Here is a 22,162-nt window from a genome sequence, read left to right on the forward strand (position 1 = left end):
TGTTGGCATAAGGTTAGCCATGTTTTAATGTCCACAGGCTGTGTATTGATGACTTTTCTGTAGGACTGTAGTGATGACTCTGGGCCCTGTGGACTCCATGCGGGATCCATGTAACTCCCGTGTGGCATCCGTGACTCCCATGTGGGATCTGTGTAACTCCCGTGTGGGACCCGTGACTCCCGTGTGGGACCTGTGGGACCCCATGTGACTCCCGTGTGGGATCCCTGACTCCCGTGTGGGACCTGTGACTCCCGTGTGGGACCTGTGTGACTCCATGTGACTCCCGTGTGGGATCGGTGTGTCTGTGTGGGACCTGTGACTCCCGTGTGGGTCTCCATGTGGGGTCTGTGTGTCTCTGTGGGGGATGTTTCTCCTGAGTGGGACCTGTGGCGTCTGTGTGACTCCCGTGTGTGTCTCCGTGTGGGTCTGTGTGAAGTCTCTGACTCCCGTGTGGCGTCTGTGTGACTCCCGTGTGGGACCTGTGACTCCCGTGTGGGATCCGTGACTCCATGTGTCTCCGTGTGGGTCTGTGTGAGGTCTCTGACTCCCGTGTAGCACTGATATTGGTAATTTAGTTCTTATTTTTTCTTCAGTCTAGCTAGAGGCTTTTTAATTTTATTCATCGTGTCAAAGAAACATCTTTAGGCTTTTATACCCTGTCTTTTTCTGTTTAACTCATTTCAGCTCATCTTTGCAGTTTTTCTTACTACTATTTTTTTTAAAGATTCTTATTTGAGAGGCGGGGGGGAGGGGGGGTCTTCCGTCCGCTGGTTCACTCCCCAGTCGGCCGCAACAGCTGGTCAGAGCTGTGCTGACCCGAAGCCAGGATCCTCCTCCTGGCCTCCCACGCAGGTGCAGGGGCCCAAGCACCTGGGCCGTCTTCCACTTTCCCACGGATGGCGGCGGAGGCAGCCCCTGCGCGCGCTGCTCACCCTCCAGTCGACATCAGGGCTCGTCCCGCGTCCAGATCGCCTGGAATCCCACCGAGCACCCGGCACCACGCAGCCAAAGACCCCTGTCCTGGGGCCCAGCGAGGGCAGGGAAGCGGACGCGGCCACCGACCCCCGGGCCGGGCGGACGCAGGTGCGCAGGGCGCGTCTTCCGGAAGCCTGTCTGCCCAAGGGGGCCTCCCCGGTGCCGAGCAAACGGACAGGGCGCGCGGACGCCCGCGCTCCCCGCCCAGCGCGGCCCAGCGAGTGGGAGCTGCGGGGCCGCGGCTTCGCGGGGCTCCCGAGGGTCCGCTCGGTGCCTGGGGCGGGCGCACGGAGCAGCGCGGTCCCCGCGCTCGGGGCAGGGGCGAGGGCCCAAGTCTGCGCGGGCCCCGTCCACGACCCCGGGACAGCCCGAAGGTTCCCACCCGGTGCTGCCGGCTTGCGGAGAGCCCGGGCCCGGCCCGCGAGCCACCCGGCCGCCCGGCAAGGCGTCCAGACCTGGGCCTCAGATTCCCGGCGGGCCTCGGGGGCGCAGCTGACCCCGCCCCTGCAGCCGCGCGCGCGCGCGTCCCCTTTAAGGGCTTGCTGCGCCCTCCCGCCTCCTTTTTCTCGCGCGTCGTCTTCCTTGCCGCCCCGCCCTCGCCGGAAGCGTGTGCGTCACCACGCAGGCCTCGGGCTGCTCCGCCAAGACAAGCCATTGGTTGCCGAGCTCGGGGCCACGAGACAGCAGGCGGGGCCTGCGCCGGAAGGGGCGGGGCATCGTCGAACGCCGTCGCGCCGCGCCGCGAGGGCTGACGCCGTCGCTCTGCCCGCCTCTCCCGCGACGTCGGAAGCGGGGAGCCAATGGCTACACAGCTCTGCGGCACGCGGCGGGGCGGGCCCTGCGCCGGGAGGGGCGGGGCGATCACGTCGCCGGGCGGGGCCGGCGGCGGGGCGGGGAGGGCCGGGGGCGGGGCGGGGACGCGCCGGCCGCTCCCGGGCTGGGGCGAGCCGGGCCCGGCGTCCGCTTCCGGCTCTCAGGCCGCCGTCCGTGTCCGGCGCCGCCGCCGCCGCGGGCTGAGGAGCGCGGCGGTCGGGGCGGGGCCGGCGGCTCCCCGGTCCTCCCGGGGCGACGGTGACGGCGTCCGCGGACATGGATGCGAGCCTGCCGCAGCTGGTGGAGCAGCTCACCACCTCCGGGGAGCCGCAGCCGAACCCCGAGAAGATGAAGGAGCTGAAGAAGATCTGCAAGTAGGTGGCGGGCGGCCGGCGCCTGTGCGCGTGTCCGCGGGCCCCGCAGGAGCTCCATCGGAGCCGGGCCCGGGAACCGTCGGTGTGCGGGCTGAGGCCTCCCCCGTCTGTCTGTGTGCGGGGCTGAGGCCTCCCCCGTCGGTCTGTGTGCGGGGCTGAGGCCTCCCCCGTCTGTCTGTGGGCCGGGCTGAGGCCTCCCCCGTCGGTCTGTGTGCGGGGCTGAGGCCTCCCCCGTCTGTCTGTGGGCCGGGCTGAGGCCTCCCCCGTCTGTCTGTGGGCCGGGCTGAGGCCTCCCCCGTCGGTCTGTGGGCCGGGCTGAGGCCTCCCCCGTCTGTCTGTGGGCCAGGCTGGGTCTTCCAGCAGCGTGTTCTCGGGGCTCCGGGTGATCTGTGTCCCGTGTGTGCAGGAGGAGGACGTGGGTCACGCGTGTCCTCGGGGCTCCGGGTGATCTGGGCAGGAGGAGGACGTGGGTCACGCGTGTCCTCGGGGCTCCGGGTGATCTGGGCAGGAGGAGGACGTGGGTCACGCGTGTCCTCGGGGCTCCGGGTGATCTGGGCAGGAGGAGGACGTGGGTCACGCGTGTCCTCGGGGCTCTGGGTGATCTGGGCAGGAGGACGTGGGTCAGGTTCCAGCTCAGGTCAGGTTTTGCTGCACACCCGGGGAACCCCAGAATGGCCACTGGCCAGGGAGCCCCGAGGGCCTCTGCCGGCTCCTGTGTGCTGGAGCGCTGGTTCTCGGGACCCGGCGTGTCTCGGGGTGCTGCCTCAGCTGCTGTGAGGGGCGTGGACCTCGGGACACCGGTGTCCCCCGTGGGTGCCTGGGCTCCAGCCCAGCTCTGACTCCCAGGCAGCTTTGGCTCGGCTCCACCCTGTGTTGACCGCATCTGAGAGAGCCTGTGGGTGGGCGCCTGCTGTGTGTGAGTGACTGTCGGTGACAGTGAATGTGTGTGTTCCCCTGTGTGTGTGTGACTGTCGGTGACAGTGAATGTGTGTGTTCCCCTGTGTGTGACTGTCGGTGACAGTGAATGTGTGTGTTCCCCTGTGTGTGTGACTGTCGGTGACAGTGAATGTGTGTGTTCCCCTGTGTGTGTGACTGTCGGGGACAGTGAATGTGTGTGTTCCCCTGTGTGTGAGTGACTGTCGGTGACAGTGAATGTGTGTGTCCCCCTGTGTGTGAGTGACTGTCGGTGACAGTGAATGTGTGTGTTCCCCTGTGTGTGTGACTGTCGGGGACAGTGAGTGTGTGTGTTCCCCTGTGTGTGTGTGACTGTCGGTGACAGTGAATGTGTGTGTTCCCCTGTGTGTGTGACTGTCGGTGACAGTGAATGTGTGTGTTCCCCTGTGTGTGTGTGACTGTCGGTGACAGTGAATGTGTGTGTTCCCCTGTGTGTGTGTGACTGTCGGTGACAGTGAATGTGTGTGTTCCCCTGTGTGTGTGACTGTCGGTGACAGTGAATGTGTGTGTTCCCCTGTGTGTGTGTGACTGTCGGTGACAGTGAATGTGTGTGTTCCCCTGTGTGTGTGACTGTCGGTGACAGTGAATGTGTGTGTTCCCCTGTGTGTGTGACTGTCGGTGACAGTGAATGTGTGTGTTCCCCTGTGTGTGTGTGACTGTCGGTGACAGTGAATGTGTGTGTTCCCCTGTGTGTGACTGTCGGTGACAGTGAATGTGTGTGTTCCCCTGTGTGTGTGACTGTCGGTGACAGTGAATGTGTGTGTTCCCCTGTGTGTGTGTGTGTGACTGCTCGTGTCTGAGTGTCTCTGAGTTTGCATGTGTGTGTGTGTCTGACTCTATATGCGTGTCTGAATGCATGTATGTGTATGAGTGTGTATGTGAGTGTGCATGTATGTGATCGTGTCTGAGTGAACGTGTTTGTGTCTGTGTGTGTGCTCGTGTCCGTGTGACTGTGTGTAGGTGACTGTGTGTGTATGAGTGTGTGTGTGTGACTGACTGTGTATGTGTCTGTGTTCGTGTCTGTCTATGAGTGTGTGTGACTGTGACAGTGTGTGTGCGGCTGACTGTATGTGTGTCTGACAGTGTGTATGTGTGTGTGCCGTGTGCCTGTGTGTGTGTGTGACTGTGTGTGTCTGAGTTTGTGTGCGTGTCTGTGTGACTTTGAGTATGCATGTGTGTGTGACTGCATGTATGTGGTTGTATGACAGTGTGAATACCTTGTGTGTATGTGTGTGTGCATGTGTATGATTGTGTATCTGAGTGAACGTGTTCGTCTCTGTGTGTCTGAGTGTGTGTGGCTGACAGTGTGTTCGTGTCTGTGTGTGTGACTGTGACAGTGTGTGTGCGGCTGACAGTGTGTGTGTGACAGTGTGTTCGTGTCTGTGTCTATGAGTGTGTGTGACTGTGACAGTGTGTGTGTGGCTGACAGTGTGTGTGTGCTGAGTGCGTTTGCATGTGTGTGTGACAGTGTGTTCGTGTCTGTGTCTATGAGTGTGACTGTGTGTGTGTCTGACAGTGTGTGTGTGACTGTTCGTGTGTGCCTGTGTGCCTGTGTGTGCATGCGTGTGGCTGTGTAACTGCACACGTCTCTGACAGTACATGTCTGAGTGTGCATGTGTGTCTCTGGGCGCGGGTGGGAGGGGAGCGAGGCAGCCGCCGACCCGCCCCGCCGCCCCGCCCCCAGGTCCTCGGAGGAGCAGCTGGGCCACGCCCACCGCCTGCTGATGACGCAGCTGGGCCGCGAGCACGCCGAGGTCCGCCTCTCGGCCTTCCAGGTGCTGGCCGCGCTCTTCGCCAGGTCGCACCACTTCCGGACGCTGGTGGTCGCCGACTTCCAGGAGTTTCTGGAGCTGACGCTGGGCACGGACTGCGAGCAGCCCCTGCCGCCCCCCAGGGAGGCGGCGCAGAGGCTGCGGCGGGCGGCCGTGCGGGCCGTGGCCGAGTGGAACGAGAGGTTCGGGGAGGCCTACAAGAAGCTGGCCGTGGGCTACCACTTCCTGCGAAACACCAAGAAGGTGGGTGCCGCGCAGCGCGGCCGGGCGGCCGAGCGGGAGGGGTCCTGGCCGCGGGTTCAGGCCGGTGTGACGTCGCCGATGGCTCAGCCTGCGCGCCCACGGCAGAGCCCCGGTCCCGGCCGCCGCGCAGGCTCACCTCCCCCCGCCCCCCGCAGGTGGATTTTCAAGACGTGGACGCGAGGACTGTGGCCCAGCGGAGGCGGGAGGAGGAGAGGCGGAAGCACTTGGACAAGATCCACAGAGAGCGAGCCGAGCAGGCCGCGCGGGAGATGGAAGGCACGCCCCGCCCCCGCCCGGCGCGCCCCGCTGGTCCCCGGGCCCCCCTCTGCGGGCAGGGCCTGGCTGAGGGCTGCTTGGTGACCGCGCCTCGCTCTCCGCTCCGTCCGGCAGATGCGTCTGGAGAGGTGGGGGCCTGCCTGGCGGAAGTGGAGAGCTGCATCCGGCTGCTGCTGCCCTTTGACCTCGCGCCAGGCCCGGAGGCCAGCTTCGTCCCCGGGGCCCCCGACCCCCAGGACGAGGAGCAGCCGTGCTGCAGCAGGGACTTGGCGCCCGCTCCTGGGGAGGGGCCGCCCCAGGCCGCCCCCGGGGGCTCCTCGGAAGACGAGGCCGACAGCGACTGCGAAGACTTCGTGCGCAGCCACGGGCTGGGCTCGCGCAAGTACACTCTGGACCTGGAGCTGTCTGCAGGTGCCTGGGCCGGGCGGGGCCGGGCCGGGCAGGGCGGGGCCTGCTGGCTGGACCTGGAGCTGTCTGCAGGTGCCTGGGCCGGGCGGGGCGGGGCCTGCTGGCTGGACCTGGAGCTGTCTGCAGGTGCCTGGGCCGGGCGGGGCGGGGCCGGGCGGGGCGGGGCCTGCTGGCTGGACCTGGAGCTGTCTGCAGGTGCCTGGGCCGGGCGGGGCGGGGTCTGCTGGCTGGACCTGGAGCTGTCTGCAGGTGCCTGGGCGGGGCGGGGTGGCAGATGGGCTGGGGGCTAGGGGCTCCCGCATGGCCTCTGCATGGGCAGCCCCCCATACACACACATACCAGGCCTTGGCGGCCTCCTGAGCACGCCTGAACCATCCTGCTGGCTGGGCAGCCCGGCCACGCCCAGTCTCCAGGCCACTGGCCCTGCTGGACAGGAAACCTTGTGTAGAAGCGGTTTCTTGCCGTGTTTGCCACAGCACAGGGCATGACAGGCAGGGACACGTGTGGCCATGGCTTCAGTTTCCCCATAGCCCGGCTCCCTTGCAGCACCACACCCCCCACGGGGGGCATCTGGGGCACCTGCTCTGTGCCCCTGCACCGGGTGGAGGTGGCCGGCCCTGAGGGCCGAACCTGGGCTGGGTGCAGCTGCATCGGTGCTGGTGGCCTGGCCAGCTCCTGTGCCCGCCTCTCACCGGAAGCTGTGGGTGTGGCAGGGAGCTCACGGCAGAGGCTAGGCGAGGCACGGGTGCTGTCAAGGAGGGTTGGTCACAAGCCCAGGTGGCAGAGCCGTGGGAGGGGCTCAGTGTGAACCAGAACCGGCCCGTGCGGAACCGAGACCTGGGTTCTTGGAGGGTAGGCTTGGGCCACGCCTTCCGGCCGTGGCTGGGAACAGTGGGTGTCTGGTGGGTCCGCCAGGCTGCGGGCCGTGCCCTCTGAGCCCGTGCACCCCCCTCCAGACAGCCTGAGGGTTCGGGAGAACGAAGACAACATGGCCGTCATCCACGCCGCCCGTGACGCGCTGAAGCTCATCCGCAACAAGTTCCTGCCGGCCGTGTGCGGCTGGGTGCAGGTAGGCGGGCGCCGGGCCGGGGAGGGGGCGTGCCCGTGTGGCCTGTTCTGCCGGCCGTGTGCAGCTGGGTGCAGGTGGGCGGGTGCTGGGCCGGGGAGGGGGCGTGCCCGTGTGGCCTGTTCTGCCGGCCGTGTGCGGCTGGGTGCAGGTGGACGGGCGCCGGGCCGGGGAGGGGGCGTGCCCATGTGGCCTGTTCCCAGGCTCCCAGCGTGCACCCGCCCTGTAGCAGTTCACCCGTGCGGGGACCCATGGCGCACACCTGAAGCGCGCCATCCACCTGAAGACGGAGCTGGAGCTGGCGCTGCGGAAGTGTGGAGAGCTGGACCTTGAGCCCGGGGGAGGGCCGAGGCACAGGGTGAGTGGGGGCCGGGGCGCGTGGGGCCACGGGGGCCGTGGGGTCGTGGGGCCGTGGGCCGTGGACTCACTCCTTCCTGGCAGGCAGGCGTCTCAGGCTTTGGAGAGCCTGCTTCCTGCCGTGGGGGGTCAGGGGAGGGTCTGTGGGGAGCGGGCCGTGGAGGAGCCCGTGGTGGTCAGCACAGCAGCTTCCGAACCTGTGTCGTGGCCGGCGACGCAGCCGGGGACGGGGCTGTGCCTGGCCCAGCTGGCGTGAAACGCGGGTCCAGCCCCGGGTCCTGGCCCTGCGTCCTGCCTCTGGTGCCACGTCCCCGCTGCCGACTCTGGCCTGGAGGGGGCGCTGCGAGCCTGGTTTCCAGAGGCGGCCTTGCTCCGTTCCCGGCCTGCAGCTGAGAGCGCGGCGCTGGCCAGCTCTTGGCGGGCGGTGGCCTTCCCCAGCGAGGCTCGGTGGGTCAGCGGCCCGGGGGCCAGCAGGGGGCAGCCTCGCCTTCTCTTCTTCAAATCCTGCAGCTCCCCCCCTCACGGTGGGGTTGGTTCTGGGGGAGCTGGGTCTGGCACCTGCTGAGAGGGGTCAGTTTGTGGGTCTCGTGTGGGGTGCCTGTGGAGGCAGCTCCCCTTTGTGGGGGTCGTGGGTCAGAGGGCAGTAGTTTCCCGTGGCACGGGCCTAGTGCCTGTCGGGGTGGAGCCTGGGGGCCGTCACCACACGTGCCCGTGGGGTTCAGCGCCACTTGGCCTGGCCTGCACACTGGGCGTCGGCCTCGTCCTCTTGCTGTGGGCTGTGCGGGCTGTGGACAGCCCTGTGCTGGTGGCCCATGGGGCAGCCCCAGGCAGCCGGTGCCTGTGGGTGCCCGTGAGGCTGTGAGGGCGCTTGGGCAGCGTGGTCCGATCTCGCCAGGCCCAGGCTCCGCTGGCCTGCACTGCCCTCTCTGGCCGGCGGAGCCCAAGCCCGGGGTCGCAGCGCCTGACCTCACGTCTTGGCCTGTGACGGGGCCCTGGTGCTGCCCCTCATGCCTCACAGCCTGGGCCGTGGCTGGGGTGTCCTGGGCCGCTGCCTGCCCTGGCCAGCAGCTCCAGTTTCACGTGGCAGGCTGACCTGCGGGTTCTGCCACTGCTGCCCCCACACTCTCAGGGGCCCCCAACCAAGCTCTGTGCGACTCAGACGGGAGCCAGGGCCAGCACTGAGCTGAGCTGACTGCGGCTCTGCACCCCCCCCCCCCCCGTCCCTCGGGCTCCCGCTGACCGGTGGCCCGTCTCGGCCTGCTCTGCCTTGTAGCTCACGGGGGGGGGGGGGGGCTGCAGCCCCAGGGCCCAGCCGGACACGGGCGCCACTGCAGGGGTGGGGGCCGCAGCTCCGTGCCAGTCGCCCGCTCCGCAGGGCAGGTCTGAGAAAGCCTGCCGAGAGGCCTGCGAGACGCTGGCAGCTCGGAGCAGATGGAGCGATTGGCGGCGCGCGCTGAGTGGCAGCCGCGCTCACCGGAGCCGCTTCCCAGAATAGAGCCGCGGCCGCCTATCTGGGCCTATCTGGGCATCTCGGCGGCTGCTGCCCGGCTCTGCCGGCTCTGCCGCGCGCCTGGGGCGGTGGCGGCGGGGGGAGGGAGTGTGTGTGTGACGAGCGTCTCTTAATTAGAGCTGTTTTAATTAGGAATTATGAAGAGGTGTTCCTCGCTAATTCTCAAATAAAATTTACGGAGGGTTTAAATCACTTGCTCGGCGCTCACACTCAGCGCCGGCGCAGCGGCGTTAACTGTGCGTGCAGCGCGGGCCGAGCAGGGCGCTAATTCAATAAGGCGTGATTCAGGCAGCCCGCGGCTCCCGGCGCCCCTCCTCCGAGAACATTCCCAGCTCCTGTCCCCAGATTCCTGCCCGAAGTTTCCTAAGTTTTCATGGGAAAGGACCCCATCTGCTGGGTCGCTCCCCAATTACCCACAGCAGCTGGGGCTCCCACATGGGCGGTGGGGGCAGGAGTGGGGCCGGGATTCGAACCAGGCGCTGGGTGGGGGAGGCCGGCGCCCCAGTGTCTCAAGGGCCCCATTTCCTGGTAGATTCGGTCTTCAGAAAGTGCGCAGGCCGGTGGGGGGCCGTGGAGCTGGTCTGTGGGGTGAGTGTGTCCGTTCTGGGCGGCAGGATCCGTGGGGAGGCCCACGCGTGGACACAGCCCGGGCCTTGCTGCCACGTGCCGCATCCATCAAACTGATAGGATCGCCCAGAACTTCTACGCTGGCTGCCTCTTAACTAGCTGAGATCACCAGTTAGCGCGCGATTAACAAGCAACTCCCCCCCGGCCGGGGGGCAGCGCCCGCACGGGTGCCGTGTCAGGGGTCTCCCTTACGCCTTTGTTCTCACCAGCCGTGCGGCCGATGTGGCCACCACATGGCTGCGTCCTCGCCCCCTCGGGCAGTGGTGTGCGTGCGCCGGCCGCCAGTCTGCCCGCCCTGGGCACCACGTGTTTGCCACACCTCTACACGGTGCGTGTGGGGTGGCTGCCAGCAGGGGTCCCGGGCCCTCAGCCGAGGCCTGAGGCTGTGGTGTGGGCAGGGGCCCTGAGTCAGCCTTGTCGGGGGCTTCATCACGCTGAAGGCCGAGCTGCTCCATCCCCGGAGGACAGGGCCCGCAGCCATGCTGTCCCCCTCGGGCAGGTCCTAGCCGTGGCCTGCACCTGTCCCCTGCTGTGCCTGGGGGTCGGGGTCGGCCCCCAAGCCCCCAGGGCTGGGAGGAGAGCTGCAGGCGCCGTCCCGGGCCGCTGCGGTCTGCGCTCGGGCCACACTCACAGGTCCGGGCAAGACAGAGGGCTGCCCAGCCTGAGTGCCCAGCAGACGCTGGCCTGACCGATGGGCGTGTCCCTCACCTGAGCGGCTGCTCCGGCCCTAGCCTCGCGGGCCGGGGCCTCACTGCTCCCCCTGCGGGTGGCCTGGGGCCGTTTCTGGAGAGCCCCTGGCTCTGGAGAGGCCACCCTGGTGCCCGCCTGGCCGCCCTCTGAAGGTGCGACCCTGGCAGCCGGAGATGCACTTGAGATATTGGCCTGGCCGGCAGTTTGCACGGCCTTCCAGGGAGGGCATTAGCATATAAATAGCAGACGCGCGGCAGGCGCACAGCTGAGCACGGTTAATTCTTAGTTTATAAGAGAGAATGGGTTTTTAAACGCATGGCCGTCAGGCCCGGGGAGACAGATGCAGCGCGGGCCCCCTTGTCTGACGAGGCCTTACATCATTTTCTTTTTTTAAAAAAGGGAAACAGACACGCATAAAACTGCACAGAAGTGATTCCTGGGTGAGAAGTAATTGAGACTGCGCCCAGTTAATTAGATGGTGCGGGGTTCCCTCCAGCGGCCCGGCCGCCGTCGCAGGCGCTCCCCGGGCCTTCCCGCCGCCCCCGCGCCAGGGCGCTGATTGCATTGTATATTTTAGCCGTTTTATTGCTTGTTTAATTATGATCGCGGAGGCTCATTTTTCTAAATCCTTTTAACTATGGGTGAGAATCAATTTGCCTAAAGCCAGCGAAGGCCCGGCCTCCCCGGCCTCCCCGGCCTCCCTGCCCTCGTGTGGCCGCGTGAGGGGACCTGGCTGGGCGGGGGTCGGGGGGGGGGGGAGCCGCTGGCTGCAGGCTCTGATCCCGGGTCCCCCCAGGGCTTCACCTGCCCTCCTGGGGCGCCCCCTGAGGCTGCCCAGGTGAGCGCCTGAGAACACTGCACGGGGCTGGCCCGGTGCCTCGGTGGGCGCCGCCTCCTTCCCAGTGGGGGGCTGTGGGAAGTGCGTCTGCCCCCACCCCGCGCCCAGGCCAGGCCCAGGGCTGGCACGTGGCAGGTACAGGTGGTGCCCGGCGCCCGCCAAGGGCCCTCTCAGTGCTAATTTAAGAACAAAGAGGGACGGGGCTGCGAGTGTAGTCAGAGAAATAAACTCCTGGGGCTGGAGAGGACGCGGCGTAATTCCTCGTAGTTAGCGCCACAGTTAGGTATTTGTTGGGAATTGAGGATTTGATAAAAGTCCGTGCTGAGATTCCGGGGTGGGGGCAATAAGCATAATATTTTATGGAAATGACCCCCATATTTAAAGTCGGGCACGATGTTATGCATTGTAGCGCCCCGGCCACATCTACCTTTTAGAAAATTAAAACACATAAATTCTGTTTAGTGTTTGATGCGCGCTGTGCCGCCGGCAGCCGGCGCCCAGAACCTTGGGCCGCTCGCCACCTTTCATAAATTCCTGGGTAGATTCTATACAAAAATAATTTTCAGGTCCGTGGCTCATTGTTATTCCAGCGTGATTGATGGCCGTCATTTGCTCAGTGTGGGAGTTAAGTGCCCTGTCATTTCCAAAGAGCATAATTGGGACGTCTCACAGGTCAGCGCCGGAGACAGCTTCCCTTCTGATCAGCGCTGGGCCGATAGCAGACATTACAGCGCGGTGATTAATGTCTCCCGCGCTGCCCAGATGTGCGGCGGCCCCGCATTTGCATCCTGCCCAGGCCCGCGTGCCCCGGGCTGCCGTGCAGTGTTTTCCGCCTGTTCTCAGAGCTGTGCAGTCCCCTGGGCTGGGGCCCCTCTCCCCGAGGGTCTCCCCACGCACTTCCTTCAGCTGGGCCGGCGCCTGTGGAGTGACCCGCGGTGCTGCGGGCGCCCCTCCTGGCCAACGCCTGTCCCTGGGGTGTGGGGATCCTGCTGCTGCCTGCTCACCTGTGCAGCCACACGGCGGCGGGAGCTGTCAGGGGCCCGGTGGGTGCCGGGAGCAGGGTCTTATGGAATGAGGAACGGGGTCCCGTCCCACGCACAGCCTGGCCGTGAGGGGTCCGGCAGGAGAAGCCAGTGTCCAGGGTGGCTTCTCACGAGCCCTAGGGCGGAATGTTGCAGGGAGCCCGTCTCCTCCCGCGTCCGTGCCGTGCCGCGTGGGGAGCAGGGCTGTGCGAGGCAGGGCCTGGAGATTTTGCACTTGCAGCTGTCCCCACAGATGCAGGCGTCCGGGGAGGAGGACGGGGACGAGGACGAGGACTTCGTGGAGGTCCCCGAGAAGGAGGGGTATGAGGCCCACATCCCTGCCCACCTCTGGCCGGAGTATGGTGAGTGGTGGGCGCAGGAGGAAGGGCGGGGCGGTGGACGCCTGGGGGTCCCGGCTCAGGTTGCTGCTCGGTTGCTTGCTGTGACCTCCCTGACGCCCACCCCCAGTCCCCACGGGCAGCCCTCCAGGGACGGGGTGATGGAAGTAGGCTCCCTGGACGGGGCGCTGGGCGCTGAGCTGGTCCCCCCACTGCATTTCCTTGGTGGGAACTCGGGGCGGATGCAGCGTGCGGCGCAGCCTCTCCCGCGGTGGCTGGCCCTCGGCGGGGGGCCAGAAACTGCCTGTGTGGACAGGAGGGGAAGACCCCAGCCCCCGTCCTGAAGTGGGCAAGTGGGCGTGTGGCTGGGGGGGCGTCGGCGTCACCGGTGCCCGGGGCCCCCAGTGACCTGGGGCCCGCAGGAGGCCTCCAGGGGCCTGTGCACAGCGGGCAGCCCGGGGCGCCCAGGGAGGGCCCCCAGGTGTCGGGGCCGGCCCCGGTGGGGAGCCGTGGGAGCGCACCCTCGCCGTTCAGTTCTCCCGGAGTTCTCACGAGAGGCTTTTATCTCGCCATAATCCTCCCATTTCTGTCAGGACATAATCTCTTTCTCAAATTTACATTTTAATTACAAGGCCAGCTGAACTAGGTAAAATCAATACCGCCGGCGCGGAGCCGGCTCGCCGCGGCCGCCCGGCCTCTCCATTTCCTGCTATTGATTTCCCGCTCTGTGCCCGGAGCCTCGGGCAGGCGGTGCCACTCGCTTGGCCTGGCCAGAAACAGGGATGGCACTCCCAGGGCCGTGTCGGGGGCAGCCACGGCGTCGGCCTGAGGCAGCATCCTGACTGGGGTTGGTCCCGCGGGGCGGGGGTTGGGCCGGGGTCCCCAGGGCAAGGCCTCGTGCCCGCAGGGCGCCGGCTGCCTTTTGGTGCGACTGGGACTGGGACGTGGGCCAGCGAGGTGGCTTTCCCGAGGTGAGGTGCTCAGTGCCACGTGCACCCACCTGCTCTTCAGCGGCTTGAAACAACAAATCAACGAGCAGGTAGTTCACTCCCGTGACTCTTCGGCATTGCCGTATTGCTCTTTGGCCGTGTTGTGTCTGTGTAAATGTCACAGTGTTCACTTCACAGCCTCGCCCCGCCTTGCTGTCTGGGCCCACGCGCGTCCACGTGCAACGTGCGGCGTGTCTGTGCCTGTGTGTGCATGTGGGGCTCCCATGTGTGCTGGCCTGCGTCCGTGTGCACGTGTGTGCAGGGAGTGCTTCCTGTGTGTGCTGTCACGTGTTCATGTGCACATGCAGTTCCTGTGTGTGCTGGTGTGTCTGTGTCCCGTGCGTGCTGGCCTGTGTCCGTGTGTGTGTGTGCGTGCAGGGTGTGGTTCCTGTGTGTGCTGTCACATGTCCATGTGCAGTTCCTGTGTGCTGGCATGTTTCACGTGTGTACATGTGTGCTTCCCGTGTGTGCTGGTCTGCTTGCATGTCCATATGGGTGCAGGGTGTGGTTCCTGTGCGTGCTGTCACGTGTTCATGTGCAGTTCCCGTGTGTACTGGTGTGTCTGCATGTGTGCACACGTGGGGCTCCCGTGTGTGCTGGCCTGTGTCCGTGTGTGTGTGTGTGTGCAGGGTGTGGTTACGGTGCGTGCTGTCACGTGTTCATGTGCACGTGCAGTTCCTGTGTGTGCTGGCGTGTCTGTGTCCCGTGTGTGCTGGCCTGTGTCCGTGTGTGTGTGTGTGCAGGGTGTGGTTCCTGTATGTGCTGTCACATGTCCATGTGCAGTTCCTGTGTGCTGGCATGTTTCACGTGTGTACATGTGTGCTTCCTGTGTGTGCTGGTCTGCATGCATGTCCATATGGGTGCAGGGTGTGGTTCCTGTGTGTGCTGTCACGTGTTCATGTGCAGTTCCTGTGTGTGCTGGTGTGTCTGTGTCCCGTGTGTGCTGGCCTGTGTCCATGTGCAGGGTGTGGTTCCTGTATGTGCTGTCATGTGTCCACGTGCAGTTTTGTGTGTACTGGCGTGTCTGCATGTGTACACACGTGGGGCTCCCGTGTGTGCTGGCCTCTGTCTGTACATGCATGTGGCTGGCCACTGTGGTATCTGTCCGTTAGCAGTGAGCGGGGAGGGGCACTGGAAGTGGTGGTGAGCGTAGCTCCGTGAGGCTCAGAGCTTGCCATGGCGGCAGCCAAGCCTGCTGCCCTCTGAGAATGGCCACCTCCTCCACCCTCAGCCCACAGCAGTCAGAGGGGCAGGAGTGGAGCCCCCGGAGCGGGGCCAGCGAGGGGGCACACAAGGTCTGTGCCCCAGCTGACCGACCGCCTACCGAGGGCCCACAGCCACGGGCTGTGTCCTGTGTGCCAGCCTCTGCCACGATGAGTGGGCGGGGCCGTGAGGGTGCGTGTTGGGTGCACGGCCTCTGCCGAGGTGGAGTGGGCGGGGCCGTGAGGGGTGCTGTTCGGTGCACTTCGCCTCGTGGGGTGTGGGTGTCCCTAGTGACCTCATCGCCGTCCCCAGCCTGTGGGCGGTGCTGGGCGGGGCCTGCCTGTGCTCCAGGTGCGGCCTGGTGCCTGCGTCTCTGCCCTGGCGATGGGGCCACAGGGCCTAGTGTGGCGTTCCCGGGGCCCTGCCAGGCTCCACAGCAGTGTGTCTGTTTCAGGGCTGGAGCCCGAGGGCCCTCCGCTGACCCCCGAGAAGGACCGCACGGCGCATGGCGTGCCGGGGAGGACGAGGACGAGGCTGGACGAGGAGGCCTCAGACCCCACCTCTGCTGCCGCCCAGCTGCGGCGGCTTCAGGCCCGCCTGCCCCCGCCACCCCCCTGCAGGTGACTCCGGCGCACTGCGGCTGAGGCTCGGGCCCGCAGCACTGTGGAGCAGGCCTCGGCGAGGGCCTGGGCCGCTCGGGCGGGTGCCTGCTGCCGTCTGTGCCACGGAGGGAGCGTGGCCACGTGGGGCGCCCACACTGCCCTTCCTGTCGCTCCTGCCCCGAGCCCAGGCCCTGCATGCAGCGGTCAGGGCTCACGAGGGCCGCAGTGCGTGGGGTGGGGGAGGGGCGGGCAGCCTGACCCGCTCTGCTCTCTCAGCCCCTGCAGGGCACCGCGCGGGCCGGAGGAGGCCCAGAAACTGGCCGCGGAGCGGGCCCGGGCGCCTGTGGTGCCCTTCGGAGTGGACTTGTGCTACTGGGGTGACGAGCAGCCGGCGGCCAGGAAGATCCTCAAGTGAGTCGGGCAGGCGGGGAACCACGGGTACGGGGAGCCACGGGTACGGGGAGCCACGGGTGTGGGGAACCACAGACTCGAGGCCAGAGCCCACGGCCCTGTCCCGACCAGCACTCAGCTGGAAGGGTGCCTGTGTCAGGACTGACAGGGGCAGGGGTGCAGTGGCCCACTCAGCCCTGCTTGTGCTCCTGGACCAGGGCTGGGACGAGCACGCCCAGGTGGCCTCCGTCGTCCGTCTGCCCGGCCCCCAGGTGTGGAGGGTCGGGGTGGACCTCCCTCGTCCCCAAGCAGAGTGTCCCGCCCAGGCCCCGCCCTCCAGGGGTTGCAGCGCAGCCGGCATCCTGCCCTGGCCCCACCTCGCCCTCTGGTCCCACACAGTCTTCTAGAGAGCAAGGAAAGTGCCTGGGGGGCACCATGGCCCCCACTGCGTGTTGCCACCAGGGCAGCCTGAGGCCAGGGACCCCTGGGACAGAGGGCACCACCCACAGCCCTGCCCCAGCAGCCCACACAGCCTGGGTGGTGGCCTGGGCACAGCCATGGGCGAGGCAGGGGCCCTGTGACCAGTGGTGGGCTGGCGGGTGCCTGGTGTTGGTCCCCGTACCCGCTGCCGGGGGTGGACCTTTTTGGTGGCCTGTTGGAACAGGAGGCAGGTGGGCCACGTGGGGGTGGGGGAGGTGCAGGTGTGGCTCTCCCTGCCCCGGGCCTGCCGTGGGTCCTGCCCTGCTCCCTGCCCGCACCTGCAGCGGCCATGAGCAAGAGCAGGCTACCATGTCTCTGCTCCTCCACAGCCCTGGGCAGGCACAGCCGTCCCCACGTGGGGAGGGCCTGGGGCTCGTTTGCATGGCCACTGTAGTCCACACCGCTGCCCAGTGTCCCTGGGAGAGCGGAGTGGGCAGCGCCCTGTGACGCTGTCCTCAGGGCATCTCCAGCAGGTCGGGGACGGGGAGGTGGGGAGCTGCACCTTTGTCCCAGCCCTTCCCGGCGCGTGGACAGCACCGCCATCACACCGCCCTGGCGGCAGAGCCGGCCGTGTGGGTCTTGCCACGCGATGGCCCTGCGTGAGCCGAGCACTGGGGCTTCGCAGCCCTGGGGCCTGGCCCTCGCCCGCACCCACGCCCACGCCCGCGCCCACGCCCGCGCCCTCGCCCACGCCCACGCCCTCGCCCTCGCCCTCGCCCACGCCCGCGCTCTGCTTGGCCGTGCAGAGCCCCCTCTGAGCACCGCTTTTGGAAGCCCAGTGAGGTGCAGGAGGAGGTGGACAGTGCCCAGGCCTCCGAGGCGCTCTGCACCCGCCGCATCCCCTTCGCTGGGAGCTTCGAGCCCGTGCAGCACCGGTGCCGCGCCCTGAGGCCCGATGGCCAGCTCTGCCAGCGCCAGGACCGGCTGAAGGTGAGCCCTGCCCCGCCAGCCCGGCCGCGCCCGAAGGGCTCCCCGCCTCCTGCCGTGCGGGCCCTGCTCCGTCACCGCACCCTTCCCTGAGCTGGGAGGGGACAGAGCCGCCTCCCGGTGGCTGCAGCTCCCAGGACCCCTCCCTTCGAGGGGCGCACAGCGCTGGCTCTGCACGCCTGCACGCCCCGCCCGACAGCCGCCATGTCCTTGTGCAGTGCCCCTTCCACGGCAAGATCATCCCCAGAGACGACCGGGGACAGCCCCTCGACCCCGCGGACAGGGCCCGGGAGCAGCAGCAGCAGCTAAGGCAGCGCCCAGGTCAGTGCCGGGGGGCGGGGAGGGGCGGGGGAGGAACAGGCGCCTGCCTCCCGGCCGGGGCCTGGAAGCCGTGACGTAGGGGCCCATCTGCTGCTCCAGCCCTGGAGGAACCAAAGCCACGAAGGCTAGGGCAGGGGCTGTGTGCCTGTCTGGGAACGTGTGGCCCCGGTCAGTACCTGGGTGTCCACGCAGTGGCCTCCAGTCCACAGCCCGGTGGTAGAAGCTGCTGGCTGCCTTGAGCTGGCCACCCTGGCCCTGGAGGGCGGTGCTGTCCTCCCACGGCCCTGGGCTGGCCCGAGGCAGCTCCGAGGCCCCTTGGCACCCTGCGGCCGGCAGTCCTGCCCGGGTTGCTGTCTGCCTTGCAGGCCCACCTGTGCTGGGGGCCCTGGCCGGCCTGGCTCCCTCCCTCCTGTGGCTGTAGGGTCCCGTCCCAGCCGGCTTCAGCCCGCCGCCTGCAGGTGCGGCCAGCGGCGCGGGGCGGCGGGGGGTCTGACCTGCTGATCTCCGGCAAGGCCTTGCCGGTGGCTGGAGCTCGGGAGCAAATTAAGTGCCTATTTCTCGTGTCAGCCGCGAGGAGAACGCGGCTTCCCGGCGCCTGGCGACTTGTTAGCAGGCAGGTACGAGGCGGGGCCGGCCAGTCAGATGTGAAATAGCGTCTGCTAACTGCCGATCGATCCTGCCCCGCGTGCACGGGGCAATTTTCTTGTCCCTGGTGCTAACCTCGGCGACAATGCGCGCTGCGCTCGCCCCGGCGCCCAGGAAAGCCGCACGGCCCCTATTGATTTTCCTCGCAGGATCTAAATTGCTCCTTCATTTTCCCGCGCCGCCCGCTCCGTCTCCCGGCCCCGCGTCTTTGCCTTGTGTTTAAACAATCGCCGCATTCACCGGGCTCCTAAACTGTGGCGCCTTCTTATTACTGGGAGATAAACTGTTCAGACAGTTTCCTTAATCTTGGATTAATCGCTGCTGGTCTGAATTGTGCGGCCCGTATTCCTTCACCCAGCCCAGCCCAGGGCCGCCTCGCCCTCCGTCTGTGTGGCTTCTGCCGCCAGCGCCGTGGGCCCAGGGAGCGGCGTGTCCCTGGGAACGGCACCTTGGCGTGGCTTGGCCGTCACCTGAGCTGGGCCGATGCTGTGTCGGGGACCTCACGGCACACTGGGGACGAAAGCCCGCCAGGACCCCCGGCCACAAGCCCGCGACTCTCGCCTCCGCTGCACCCCTGGCTTGCTCAGGGTGCACAGCCCAGCCTTGGGGAACTCCAGGGGCCGTGGCCAGGAGCGGGGCAGTCCCGCCTGCAGGCAGCTGTGTAGCCTGCGGGTGGGACCGGCCACCGTCTCCTCCCCAGCCAGCCTGGGAGGTGTGCGGGGCGGTGGGGCCGGCTCTGTTGCCCCCTCTGCCTCTCGAGGGACCCGGGGACCTTGCCCTGGGCCCAGCATGGGGTGGGCGGAGCCTCTGTCCCAGTGGTTGGCACCGGGCTGCCCTGACCTGCGGGGTTTGCTTGCAGGCTGGCAGGACGCAGAGTTCATGAGAGACGTGGAGGCGGCCACGGGGGAGGACCTCGGCTCTGCTCGGTGCAGGGGGAAGGGCCGGGGGAGGAAGCGGCAGAAGTACCCCGGGCTCACGGACCTGAAGGGCCAGGCCGATACCGCACGCACGCGCATCGGGAAGAAGGTCTTTGCCAAGTAAGCGGCCCCGGCCCCGTTGCCATCCCCTCCTGGGGGGAGGGGCAGTGCTGGCGTGGGAGGTGCTCCCCGCCCCGCCCTTGCCGTGGCCCCCGTCAGCCCCCTTGGGTGACCACTGCAGTGACCTCAGGGAGGACTGGCAGCCCAGCCTGTGCCAGCCGTGGAGCCGTGGCCACGCCACCCTCCTGCTGCGCGGGGCCTGCTCCGAGGACACTCCCAGCGTCACCCCCGGGCCTTGCCGGGCTGCCACTTCCTGCCGTCCCAGCCTGAGCAGGGGCAGAGGTGGCTTCCCAGGCTCAGAGGGCACCACCTCGCCTGGAGGGGTGGGCGCTGCCTGTGGTGCTGGCCGTGAGGTCCGGCCCTCCTGTCCACTGTGGTCAGGGCAGCGCGGGTCAGGGGAAGGGGCACTGGCCGTGAGGCCCGGCCCTCCTGTCCACTGTGGTCGGGGCAGCGCGGGTCAGGGGAAGGGGCACTGGCCGTGAGGCCCGGCCCTCCTGTCCACTGTGGTCGGGGCAGCGCGGGTCAGGGGAAGGGGCACAGGCCGTGAGGCCCGGCCCTCCTGTCCACTGTGGTTGGGGCAGTGCAGGTCAGGGGAAGGGGCGCTGGCCGTGAGGCCCGGCCCTCCTGTCCACTGTGGTCAGGGCAGTGCGGGTCAGGGGAAGGGGCACAGGCCGTGAGGTCCGGCCCTCCTGTCCACTGTGGTCAGGGCAGCGCGGGTCAGGGGAAGGGGCACAGGCCGTGAGGTCCGGCCCTCCTGTCCACTGTGGTCAGGGCAGCGCGGGTCAGGGGAAGGGGCACAGGCCGTGAGGTCCGGCCCTCCTGTCCACTGTGGTCGGGGCAGCGCGGGTCAGGGGAAGGGGCGCTGGCCGTGAGGCCCGGCCCTCCTGTCCACTGTGGTCGGGGCAGCGCGGGTCAGGGGAAGGGGCGCTGGCCGTGAGGCCCGGCCCTCCTGTCCACTGTGGTCGGGGCAGCGCGGGTCAGGGGAAGGGGCGCTGGCCGTGAGGCCCGGCCCTCCTGTCCACTGTGGTCGGGGCAGCGCGGGTCAGGGGAAGGGGCACAGGCCGTGAGGCCCGGCCCTCCTGTCCACTGTGGTCGGGGCAGCGCGGGTCAGGGGAAGGGGCGCTGGCCGTGAGGCCCGGCCCTCCTGTCCACTGTGGTCGGGGCAGCGCGGGTCAGGGGAAGGGGCGCTGGCCGTGAGGCCCGGCCCTCCTGTCCACTGTGGTCGGGGCAGCGCGGGTCAGGGGAAGGGGCGCTGGCCGTGAGGCCCGGCCCTCCTGTCCACTGTGGTCGGGGCAGCGCGGGTCAGGGGAAGGGGCACAGGCCGTGAGGCCCGGCCCTCCTGTCCACTGTGGTCGGGGCAGCGCGGGTCAGGGGAAGGGGCGCTGGCCGTGAGGCCCGGCCCTCCTGTCCACTGTGGTCGGGGCAGCGCGGGTCAGGGGAAGGGGCGCAGGCCGTGAGGCCCGGCCCTCCTGTCCACTGTGGTCGGGGCAGCGCGGGTCAGGGGAAGGGGCACAGGCCGTGAGGCCCGGCCCTCCTGTCCACTGTGGTCGGGGCAGCGCGGGTCAGGGGAAGGGGCGCTGGCCGTGAGGCCCGGCCCTCCTGTCCACCGTGGTCGGGGCAGCGCAGGTCAGGGGAAGGGGCGCAGGCCGTGAGGCCCAGGGCTCTGTGCCCAGCACCCCGGCAGGTCCTCTGTGGGGACGGCAGCAGGGCCCTGAGCTGGCTCCTCCCAGGGCTGTGTGGCCTGGAGCTGTGGCAGTGCCCGGCAGCCTGCGGGGGGCGGCACCCCCAGGTGTGACCGCACCGTGGCCTTGGCACCCGGGTTGTGACGGCGCTGGAGCCGGTCCCTGCCACACGCCGCCTCTGCCGGCGAGGGTGGGGTCGGGCCGGGCCACGCAGGAGCCTCTGCTGCAGGTATGCTTCCCAGACACTTTCTATTTAAAAGAACCGCGGGGTGGGGGGCTCTTCCATCTGCTGGTTCACTCTCCGATGGCTGCGGCTGGGCCAGGCTGAAGCCCGGAGCCAAGAACTCCGTCCAGGTCTCCCACGCCGGTGCAGGGGCCCGAGCCCCTGGGCGCCCTCCGCGCTTTCCCAGGTCACAGCAGGAGCCGGGCGGGAGGTGGGGCCGCCGGGCCTCGCCCCAGGCGCTGGTAGGAGATGCAGCAGTGCAGGCGCTGGCTGTCCCAGGTCCCCTCTGCCCGGCGCCACAGGAGGTGAGCCCGCTGTCCGGCGAGGCTGCCCGAGCCCCTGACCAGCTTCCTCTGCTTCCCCCCAGGGCTGCCGTGCGCAGGGTGGTCGCCGCCATGAACCAGATGGACCGAAAGAAGCACGAGAAGTTTGCCAACCAGTTTAACTACGCGCTGAACTAGCGGCTGCCGGCGCCAGGGCGCTCGGGCGCACGGCGGGCGGGGCCTGAGCAGCCCGCAGCCTGTCCAGAGATGACCGTGCCTGCGGGCGGCTGCCTGGGGCCCCAGCCGTGAGCGTGGCCGCGTGCCCCCACGTTCCTCTCCAGGAGGTGGCACCCGGCGGAGCCTGGGGACCCACGCCACGTACAGGCTGTCCACGCAGACACAGGGCAGCGGCCACCGCCCTGCCTCTTCCCGACGTGGTGCTGGGGCCACGAGGACCAGAGCTGGCTCGCCTGGGTCTCTGATGCGTGCAGTGAGCCCCGTGCTGCACGCCCCTTCCCCTCTGCGTCACCCCGACATCAGCGATGCGCCTCCGGACGGCCGTGGGCCCGAGCTCTGGGCTGCTCCTGGCTGCCCCACCCCGGGGCCGTGTCTGAGCGGTGCTGTCCTGGGCGCCACGTGCCGGTCTCTGACGGCTTTCAGGGCGGGACCGGGGGTGCAGGTCCCCACCAGCAGCGGCTGAGGGCGCCAGTGCCTCCGTGCCGCCTCACTCCCCCAGCGCTGCTGGCTGCGCTCAGAACGTCATTAAAAACTTTCTCGTACCTGCTGGAGTGTCTCACTGTCCCCAGGAACCAGGAGCTCCCACGCCGAGTCCAGGGGCCGCCCCGGGGCCAGGGGAGGCTGGGGCTGGGGACTCTAGGATCCGAGCACGCGCCCTGCGTGGGGCCGCTGGTGCCCGGAGACGCCGCCGCCTTCCTGCTGAGCTCCGAGTCGTGCAGGCATCCCGAGGCCGCCTTTCTTCCCGCTGGCCTCTGCGACGTGTGGACTTGAGCCGGCGCATCCCGACGTCCGGCCGTGCTGGGCTGGGCCGTGCGCGTGGAGCGAAGAGGGCCGGGCCTCGGGCTCTGTGGTTTCCCCAGACAGTGCCGTCCCCGCTGAATGTCGCGACCCCGCACGGCC

The 22,162-nt window shown here is 67.9% G+C and overlaps 1 protein-coding gene across 3 annotated transcripts; it reads left to right on the forward strand.

Moving 5' to 3' along the window:
- The first annotated feature begins 1,862 nt into the window (after positions 1-1,862).
- On the forward strand, positions 1,863-21,804 carry UVSSA (UV stimulated scaffold protein A). Of its 3 annotated transcripts, none has more exons than XM_051841576.2 (13): positions 1,863-2,162; positions 4,801-5,131; positions 5,287-5,407; positions 5,522-5,818; positions 6,772-6,884; positions 7,111-7,239; positions 12,167-12,287; positions 14,910-15,075; positions 15,334-15,468; positions 16,674-16,857; positions 17,073-17,175; positions 18,680-18,857; positions 21,130-21,804. In XM_051841576.2, the coding sequence occupies exons 1-13, from the start codon at positions 2,065-2,067 to the stop codon at positions 21,221-21,223; spliced, it is 2,070 nt and encodes a 689-aa protein (XP_051697536.1). In that variant the 5' UTR covers positions 1,863-2,064; the 3' UTR covers positions 21,224-21,804. The 3 variants fall into 3 exon arrangements, with proteins under 3 accessions (XP_051697536.1, XP_051697537.1, XP_069924066.1); XM_051841577.2 differs by having other exon boundaries at positions 12,179-12,287; XM_070067965.1 differs by having other exon boundaries at positions 1,876-2,162; positions 16,707-16,857.
- The last annotated feature ends 358 nt before the right edge of the window (positions 21,805-22,162 follow it).

Source organism: Oryctolagus cuniculus, chromosome 2 (genome assembly GCF_964237555.1).
Source record: "Oryctolagus cuniculus chromosome 2, mOryCun1.1, whole genome shotgun sequence".
Lineage (NCBI taxonomy): Eukaryota > Metazoa > Chordata > Mammalia > Lagomorpha > Leporidae > Oryctolagus > Oryctolagus cuniculus.

Bases quoted from the DNA above. Each gene is read 5' to 3' on its own strand.
- UVSSA (XM_051841576.2), top strand. From the start codon at position 2,065: ATGGATGCGAGCCTGCCGCAGCTGGTGGAGCAGCTCACCACCTCCGGG. The intron at 16,858-17,072 runs GTGAGCCCTGCC...GTCCTTGTGCAG, and splicing joins AGCGCCAGGACCGGCTGAAG to TGCCCCTTCCACGGCAAGAT. The intron at 18,858-21,129 runs GTAAGCGGCCCC...GCTTCCCCCCAG, and splicing joins GGGAAGAAGGTCTTTGCCAA to GGCTGCCGTGCGCAGGGTGG.